The sequence below is a fragment of the Poecilia reticulata genome, linkage group LG22, assembly GCF_000633615.1.
Source record: "Poecilia reticulata strain Guanapo linkage group LG22, Guppy_female_1.0+MT, whole genome shotgun sequence".
NCBI lineage: Eukaryota > Metazoa > Chordata > Actinopteri > Cyprinodontiformes > Poeciliidae > Poecilia > Poecilia reticulata.
This window is the reverse complement of record NC_024352.1, coordinates 10331720-10340797: the sequence shown is the minus strand read 5'-3', so window position 1 is coordinate 10340797 and position 9078 is coordinate 10331720. Positions and strand designations below refer to the sequence as shown.

Genomic DNA, 9078 nt, shown 5'->3' with positions numbered 1-9078 from the left:
CACATATTTTGGATTGATAAAATTTACTTCAAATCAGCTTTTCTTGGTTTAATATATGCCAAATAAAGACATTTATTAAATTCTGCCAGTAATTCTCTGTAACTCCAGCTTACTGGAACCATTTCCTGTCATCCTTCCCAACAGAGACTCATCCAGATCACACATGTCCCTGCCGAATATCTCCCGCGTGTCCGGGCTCCTGGGCTCCATCCGTGACCTGCGCTGGCTCCTGCGCTCCGTCGCGCCTCTCACCGCGCCTCTCGCCGCGCCCAGAAGAACTTTGACCCAAATGGGCTACCRGCGGCCCGGCCAGCCCAGAGAGGACAGGCCCCCCTGGTGGAGGGTCAAGTTCGACCTCGCTAAGGGTTTGAAGGGCATGAAGAGGCACTTCAAGCTGCTGAAGGAGGAGTTCTTCGCCCCATTCGTTGGTCCGATGGGCAAGCCCATCATCGAGCACATGCTGGAGCAGAACCAAGTGTTGTGGGAGTTCAGGGGCCTCCACAGCCTCCAGGAGTGGACGATTTCCTGCGACAGGGAGATCGGAGGCAAAAGCGAGATTTACCTGAAGGTCGGAAGGAACAATGAAAGCTGCCTTCTGTACGGGACGCTTTGCTCTGATCCTCCTAAAGACGGGGAAACGCGCTACAGTGGATACTGCACCATGCGCTCCAAGCAACCTCTGGTTGAGTGCTGCGTCTCTGTCTCTGTGTTTCAGATTATTTCATCACTTCTAGGTCCACACGGTGATGAACCACAAGCTGAAACGTTTCCTCTCCTCTAGGCTTCGTTTGACAGGAAGAAGTACCACGATTGGTCCAGCTTCAACACCCTCCACCTGCGTGTCCGGGGTGACGGCCGGCCATGGATGATCAACATCGTAGCAGAAACCTACTACACTCACCAGAAAGATGACATGTACAACTACTTCCTGTACACCAGAGGAGGACCCTACTGGCAAGATGTGAAAGTAAGGACGACAAATAAAATGCAACGTTTGAAGTCAGAGGYGTACAAAGTCTTTTTACCACGAGGGCCAAAATCGTTAAGTTGAAAGCACTTCAGAGCCACAAAAATTATTTTAAAAGGGGTTATTGTGTGTTTTACAGCATAATCAATTAAGTGTTACCTGCAGTTATTAAAATATTGCATATGTCAAATATTACTTGAAAGAAATTTGACTTTGAAATGGAGCGCCTTGAATTTGGGCCCCTGTCTCTTTAAGGAACTCCTGCTCTTTCTGACACTCCACCTTCAGGAAGTCACCATAACAACAAAAACACACTTTGTGCATTTTTCTTATTTGCTCAATTCTAAACTAGAAATCTAAAATTGTATTCAACAAAAAATGGATCTGTATATTGTAGAAGCAAAGCATAGAAAAGGTTTTTGTACGATTTTTGATACTTGCATGTGATTGTTTTTCAGTTTATGAATCAACTTAAAACTGTTTGCATATTTCAACAAAACTGTGGTACTATCAATTTACTCTTGGTTGATGCAACCTACCAAGTATCCATTTCTAATTTTGCATAAAAGTATTAACAGTTGAACTTTATATCCAAATATGGATTTTGGGAGGATTTTTATGATCTGGGCCAATCACTGAACCCGATTCTCTTTCCAGATCCCGTTCTCCAAGTTCTTCCTGGCTCATCGGGGGAGGATACAAGATGACCAGCACGGGCTCTGGCTGGACAAGGTAACTTCAACTTTAAAATGGTACAAACTACATAAAAAAAAAAAATTTAATCTACGAATTCCTTTATTTACAGATTAATAGCATTGGATTTACTCTTGGAGACAAAGCAGATGGTCCCTTCCAGCTCGAAATTGATTTTATTGGCGTGTGCAAAGATTACGCACACACTGAGGACTTCGCATACGAGAAGTACAAGAGGAATCCTGAAGTTTGAGCGTTCCCGCAGCGCAGCATTCAAACAGGACATGAGGACTTRTGACAAGACTTTTGACTTGTTTTTTCTCCATCTGTACATTTAGAACGATGGTCTTGGTAAAATAAATATAAACATTTCACAACAGAAAGACCCAGGCTTTAAAATTTCATTCTTTTGTAAGCAGTTTTTAAAATAAACCATAAATTTATAGCACATATATCTATTGTGATCAGCCTTTAAAAACAGATTAATTGGAAAATATAAGTGTACAATATAGAAATATTTTCCTACTCTACGTGAACCARGATGTTCTTTTAAGAGGAATTGTCACAAAGATTACCCTTTTTTTTTCCTCATGGAAATTTTGAATTTTATTACAAAATTTAATAAAACATCACAATTAAGAAAAGGGTTTACATGTCAAGCATCTTTCCGTTTTTTTTTTTCTCTGGGCCATTAAATGTTTTACCCTCAGAAGAATGTAAAAAATAAAGCACATAAAACTTAAAAATTTATATAAACATTAGTTTCTGGAAAGCTGGAGGCGCCTTGCTCTCCGAATTGGACTCCAAGGATGTGATCGGGGGTCAGCAGTGGGCGTCCCCAGAAATGGCTCTACCAGGAGACCATGGTGACCAGAACCAGAAAGGGAAGCTCCCAGCTCATGTTTTTGAAGCTTTGGCGCATTCCTCACAGACRGACGGAGACTGCCAGGATGCTCAGGCGGAGAGAGGGGAGCAGGAAGAGGCAGAACCTGAAACTCTGCCTGCTGATGAAGTTCTCGCGGCATCAACAGAAATAAACCTTTAAAGCAAATATCTCTACAAATAAAGCGGGTTGGAGGAAAACATTTGAGCTTTTCTACTTTCCTATGACATCAAAAYATTTACACTAAAATTCGTCACGCTTTCCCAAGGGCCGTCATTTTGAAGAATAACCCCGTCTACGTCATCACAAGTCCTCTCCTCGCCCCGAGCAGGTTCTCTTTTTTCTGCTTCCGGCTTTCCATTTGTTTGGTTCGCCGGTCCTCCCTAAAACAGGACAGATAATCATCAGGAGGAGCTGGGTAGATAAGAGACTAAGCTTACAATATTTGTTACATTTCCAGCTGCATAAGTTTGTTTCCATGCTGCGCTGTGTCAAACAAGTCAAACCGTTTGAAAAACCTGTTCCCCTCCTCTCCTGTGGTGGCGCTGCAACAAGAACCGCTAAATAAAACGACACGTAAACCTCAGAAGAAGCTGGACGCAACTTCCTTCTTCACAAAATGTAAACCCGATCTGTCAGATTTGAGCCTAAAAACCCTCAGGCTTGGGTTGGAATGCATCTGTAATTGCCAGGCAGACCGGAAAACGCTCAAAAAGCAGGAAAAGGGCTACAGCGCAGGGCATTCTGGGTAAGTATAATTTTTTTTAAAAACGCATATATCCGGCGCTAGCGGGAGAAATGGCTCATGGTCTTTTACCAAAGACAGAAATCCTATAACCGCTAAAATATGATGCTACTCCATTTTTTGGTTTTATTTTGTGAAGAGGGAAGTTGGATCATACACATGAAATAATTCAYGTCTATGAGTTGCACTTGTGTCTTCGTAGGTTTTCGTGTCATTTCCTTTAGTTCTTGGTGTAGCGCCACCACAGGCGAGGAGGTGAACAGGTTTTTCAACTCATTGGGATCATTTGACAGAGCAGTTGAAAATGTAACAAATGTTGCGATTTTGGCCCGTGATCATGCAGAGTCTACCAGACTATCAGGCGTGAAAACCCCACAAGATTTTTAAAGATTCCTTYAAGACTCACCTTGACTGGATTTTGGGCTGTTTGTAACTTTCTTGGCGAGGATTGGCGATAGCAGACTTGTTTACCGCTGCGTTTTCCTTGGCATCTCCGAAAGGTTTCAGTTTACCTATGAAGTATTTAGGCAATCAATAACAYGTCTAGCATTAAATCGTCCTGTGCCGCATTCGCAGGCCTTGAGGAATGGTCAGTACCTTTATGGGGCTTGTAGGTGAGGGGACGCGACAGACTCGCCTTCAGGTCGAAGGCAGGYTTCTTTTGGGTTCCAGGCGTTTCTAAAGCACTCGTGTTACCGGTGAAAATGTAGGGTCCTTTTATAGGAGGGAAGATAGATGCCTTTTTAAAATTCTGTAGACATATGCAAGTAAAGCTTCAAAATGTACAATAGCTCGAAATGGTTCAATATTTTTGTCACTCGTTTCAGACACAGCCTTTATTTCTTTTCATTTTGATGATCATGGCTGACAGATAATGAAAACAAGGAGTGTAAATTGGGGCTGCAACAATTTAGCAGCGTCTTCTGATGATTACTTGGATAAAGAAATCAGCACATTTTGCAGGTTTCTCACTTAACTACGTAAGCCCTTTTCTTTTTTTTAAATAAAGGCATTTTATTGTCTAAAATGCAATAATGCAGCCTTCCTTTAGCGAACGCTTAATCATTTGTATCAAAGGTTAAAACAAACACAGCGTAGGGCTAATTTGTTGAATATTTTGGATTAATCGATTAATAATTGAATAACAAAAGGTGCTTAGTGGAATTTTATTTTATTCTTTTTACAGAATTARAACCAGGTGAAGCTAAATCTGCCACTTGAGTAGTTCTGGGTGGAACAGATTTACACACRTTGTGCTTGTTTTTATCATGTATGCTATTCTTTCAGCAAATTACATTTTTTGAATCTATACTCCAGTTAACATTTAATTGATTGCTAAATTAGTTGACAATYATTTCAATAATCAATTCTTGACAATTAATCTGATTAATCGTTTCAGCCCTGGTGTAAATCACCTGCTGTATTGCGATACATCGATTTGCTCAGATGATACAACGGTTGCCGATGTCACGACCTCAGCAGAACCAGCTGATCGCCTCCGTGCCAAGCTGCATTGATGCAGCGATTCAAGCAAAACGAGCCCCAACCGACTACTGAGGGCACAGAAATGTACACACTTTTAAAAGCCTGACATTTCTGTTGGAAATTTTTTATTGATGTTGTACAACATTCTTATTTTCCAAGACACGTCATTTTGAGCTTTCATCCTCTATAAGCCAGAGTCGCCAAAACTACAAGAAATAAAGGTTCGAAATGCTCCACTCTGTTTAATAAATCTATATAAATTGAGTTTTAATTTTTAAAAGGAGTGCCAAAGAAAAAAACAAAAACAAATAAAAAAACCCTACTTTTYCCACAATACTCAAATTTTAGGAGGCCTAMTCGTTTTCCAGATTATCTGACGAAGTGAAATGTGGAATTACCTGGAGTTTTCTGGGCAGATGAAGCTGAAGACTTGGTGGYGGCCGGCTTTCCTGCGTCTGCAGTCGGTTTCTGTGGGGTACTGGAGGCGACACATGGTGACATCCGTGCTGGCGTCTTCACCAGGGACCTCTTGAACTCGTTATCCAGCGTGGCCTCCGAGAATCTAAAGAGATTTTTTACAGCACCGCATTAAGGATTCAATTAGATGAAATCATTTTGAGTCACTGTCAGCTTTAACGCAAGTTAAATATACATACTTGGGTCTAATATATTTATGCTGGTAAATCGGAGAAAGGTCAAAGGTGGCTCACCGGACATTGACCCTGCGAGCAGAAAGGACAGAGGGTCTGAACGGGCCGTCTTCTTTTCGTGCGGGTTTTTTTGAAGGGATTTTGCTGGCCGAGAGCAAAGTGTGACGACGCTTTTCCTCGGCCGGCGTCTTGTTGCCGGGGGCCGGGCTGAACATGGTGGCACGAGCYGAATTCTTCTGCAGGACACAAACACACCGATCAACAGAGCCACAAAGGGTCTCAGTAAACGCCGTTCTGCAGAACTAGTCATGACCCTTGACCTTTCGCACATTGTTATGTTACATCCACAAACATGTATTTTTTAGTGTGTTTCACTGGAACGGAGAATATTGCATTTCTCTCAGTCTTTGAAACGATTAATCATGATGAGTCGATTCTTGAACTAATCAGCAACTAATTGAGTAATCAATTAATTGTTAGAGTATACAGACTCAAAAAGGCCAAAAGTTGATAAACATACTGGGAGCAGTAATCAAGCCAAAACTGTACAAACGTATGCAAATTTTGCATKTAAGATAGAACATATTTACAGACGAATGTTTTTATTTAAAACCTAAGTTGCATTGTTTTAGCTTCACCTGGTTCAAGTTCARATGCTACATAACTGCATCTTAGGCAATTAAATATATTTGTTTAAAAAAAAAAAGAATTGAAGAATTCTCCCCCTCCCATTTTTTCATGCATTTGTAATACGTATAACAAAAAAAAAAGTGCAAGAGGCCAAATGAAAATCTGCAGAATGTGCCAATTAGAAAAAAAAAAAAAAAAATCTGATTGATTAATCATCAGTTCAATCAATTACTAAAACAACAGTTAGTTGTGGCCGTTGTTTCTAATTTGGAAACACTAAAGTATTTCTTCATTTAAAAGTTGTAATAGGTTTGACTGAGATCCAGTCACTCTGAACCGATTTCAATTGGTGGATTCTCCTTCCATGTGGAGCCACCAGAACACATAATCTTAATACATCAAAGWTTGTGGTTCTGATGCAACAAAACGGGAACATGTTCAATTGGTTACTGGCACTGTGCATTTAACATTTACACCCCAAATCTTCCAACTCAAAGCCGACCAATGGGATTTAATTAATCACCTTCAGGTCTTTGACTGGATTTTTGTACGTCTCTATCTGCTTCGTCTTCCGCTGAACGTAGCAGTCAATGGACTCCATCTTGTTGAACTGGGCCTCATGGAGCTTTTTAAAGTCTGGTTTGGAAATCAAATTCACAACAGTTGCCTTGAAGGGTTTGAAAGGAGCTATTGCTTCTCATTTGTCCATAAGAACAGTGAATTAGGGGAGGAGAAAACTTACTAGGAGTTGTGGGCTTCAACAAAGTCTTGCTCTTCTGCTGGAGACCTTGGTAACGAGGGATCCTTCCGCCTTTTGCCACCTTCGGCGGCTTTTCTGTAACAGAACCAGATGATGGGAACATGGATTTATCATTCATCACTCAGACCTCGTCAAGGGWAAAACACCTCATTCTGTGTCTTGTAAATCAAAACATCATTTTGGTTTACAGTTTCTTTAGTCCATGTCCAAGTTTCTATAAGTTTTCTCAAAAAGCTTTACCGACCAGTTTCAGCTAGCACAGGAGCTTTATCCTCGGAGTCCGGCTGCAGCTGGGGCTCCGGTTCATTCATCTCATAATCTAGGTCCAGGGTCACCTTCCTTTTCTTCTTCTTCTCCCCTGCACTGCTGCAAGATTCAGCTGGGTCACCAGCCTAGAAAAGTGAGGGGGGGRRRRRAAGGAAATTTAATAAAGAGAATAGAAATCTGAAAGCAAGTCACTGTTACAACCTAATACCTCAGCAGCGTCAGTGATCTTTCTCTTGGTGCATTTTCCTCTCCCCCGCCGTGTGTTCACAAACACAGCCGGACTGGAAGCCTCTTGTTGGGAAGCATCATCTTTACTCTCCTGGCCGCGGTCTGAAGCTGCWTTTTCAACTACTCGGACCTTTAAAAAAAAAAAATTACAGGAGTAAACATAATGGATTATCCCTAAACGTGTTTTGTGTGGGGATTGCTTGTATGGAATTACTGTAGTTCAATGTCGGGTTACCTGCGCTTCCTCGTCATTTTCCTTTTCTTTTTCATAGTGCTGCTTAATGGCTTTCAGGAGCTTATCGGTCTGTGTCGAAGAAAAAWTTATTTTAAACGCACTTCACGTACAGTTCGTGTTAAAGTTAGCAAACATCTACCGTTAGCTCATCGGTCGGAGTAAACACGTCAAAGTACCTTCATGTTTCCTTTCACCCCCAGCTCCTTCGCGATGCTTCGCAGCTCCGCATACTTCATAGAGTCCAAATCCATCTTCATCTGCTGCCTTTCCACTTCAAAATGTGCGTAAATTCACTTATTTATTTGGATGGACGTCTTCACACMGCTTTCTCYCAGATTCCTCGGCGCCCGACGGTTAAAATTGCCTCCGATTCAAAACACAGCCAAAGGAGCTACCCGGTTGGCTCTCGCCGTTGACCGGATGCGACGCACAGCCAATCAGAGTCAACGTGGTTAAACTACGCAGTAAATTTGATTGACAAAGCRTGAAATACAATTATTCTACATTTTTAATTTTCAAATGAAATAATCTCATTCAAATGTATTTATAAAACTTTAGCTAATTTTACGTTAAATCYTGTGTTATTTGTGTATATCATTTCATTTGAAAATTAAAAACAAYATTATTACTGTTGTTTTAAGTCATGGTTCTTGTGGTGTAGCATCATAAAATKATTGATTAATGCTAATCGAATCTAGACAAACGGCTCTGCTAACTAGAACAGCGTTAACCTCATAGACATTAATACGGATAACCCAGGGGTGGGCTAACTATTCATGACATTATTGTAATTAATTATATAAAAATATGTATGAATTTAATTCTGATTATTTTGGTCTTTCTCAACTCTTAAATACAAAAATATGATATAAAAATTTAATKTAAACGTTATTACTCTACMCCCCAAGGATGGTATTTTTGATGTGTTAACATACATGGACGTCTTTAGAACKAAAACATTATTTACAGGACAGCAAGTTGTGACTGGAGACGAGTGTCTAGTTCAGAGTGTTAATCGTTTTTTAGGGTAAATCAAGACAAAATTCATATAATTCAGTGCATGAATATATGAATAGAACAATATCTTGATCCACCACATGGTGGCAGTGTTGTACCAAAGGCATTTTACGGTCAAACCAATAGAGGATGTGACGTATTCTCCTTTCCTGTGTTASTTCAAACACTGCAGCGCGGACCAGTCGCAGATTTTATGCAGTATAACTGGGTACAATGGAGTTTGACGAAAACCTCGTAGTAGAGCGAATCGATGATTTAAAGACGATTRCAACATTAGAACCGGAACATTTAATGACTCTTCATTGTGTGCAATGCAACACGGTTCTGGCGGACTCTTTAGGGGTTTGCGGAGAGCTGAAATGCATCGACTGCGTCATGTGCATGCGTAGGTTTTGTTTACGTTTTGTTTCTATGCAACTTAGTCAATGCAAGTAGTTCCGAAGTTATTGTTGGTAAATTTGCTTGTGGAGAATCTATTATCCTCCAAGATTAAACTATTGTTTATCACTACTACTATT

General features: G+C 40.7%; 2 protein-coding genes across 4 annotated transcripts in view; one reads left to right on the top strand and one right to left on the bottom strand.

Moving 5' to 3' along the window:
- The window catches only part of ndufaf1 (NADH:ubiquinone oxidoreductase complex assembly factor 1), a 6301-nt gene extending 4005 nt beyond the window's left edge, over positions 1 to 2296 (top strand). The window contains exons 2-5 of the mRNA XM_008398945.2: positions 145 to 682; positions 782 to 967; positions 1625 to 1699; positions 1773 to 2296. Coding sequence (XP_008397167.1) covers positions 145 to 682; positions 782 to 967; positions 1625 to 1699; positions 1773 to 1913 — 940 coding nt within the window. The 3' untranslated portion in view covers positions 1914 to 2296. The remainder of the gene's footprint in view (positions 1 to 144; positions 683 to 781; positions 968 to 1624; positions 1700 to 1772) is intronic.
- Positions 2297 to 2393: 97 nt separating this feature from the next.
- Positions 2394 to 7931, bottom strand: nusap1 (nucleolar and spindle associated protein 1). 3 transcript variants are annotated; one of them, XR_532561.2, is made up of 12 exons: positions 7720 to 7930; positions 7544 to 7612; positions 7289 to 7438; positions 7058 to 7205; positions 6796 to 6888; positions 6577 to 6689; positions 5484 to 5659; positions 5172 to 5335; positions 3886 to 4002; positions 3695 to 3800; positions 2786 to 2926; positions 2394 to 2699 (listed from the first exon to the last, which is right to left on the bottom strand). XR_532561.2 is itself a non-coding variant. In XM_008398951.2 (11 exons), the coding sequence occupies exons 1-11, from the start codon at positions 7798 to 7800 to the stop codon at positions 2839 to 2841; spliced, it is 1302 nt and encodes a 433-aa protein (XP_008397173.1). In that variant the 5' UTR covers positions 7801 to 7931; the 3' UTR covers positions 2394 to 2838. The 3 variants fall into 3 exon arrangements, 2 of the variants coding, with proteins under 2 accessions (XP_008397173.1, XP_008397172.1); XM_008398951.2 differs by having other exon boundaries at positions 2394 to 2926; positions 5484 to 5656; positions 7720 to 7931; XM_008398950.2 differs by having other exon boundaries at positions 2394 to 2926; positions 7720 to 7929.
- Positions 7932 to 9078: the final 1147 nt, after the last annotated feature.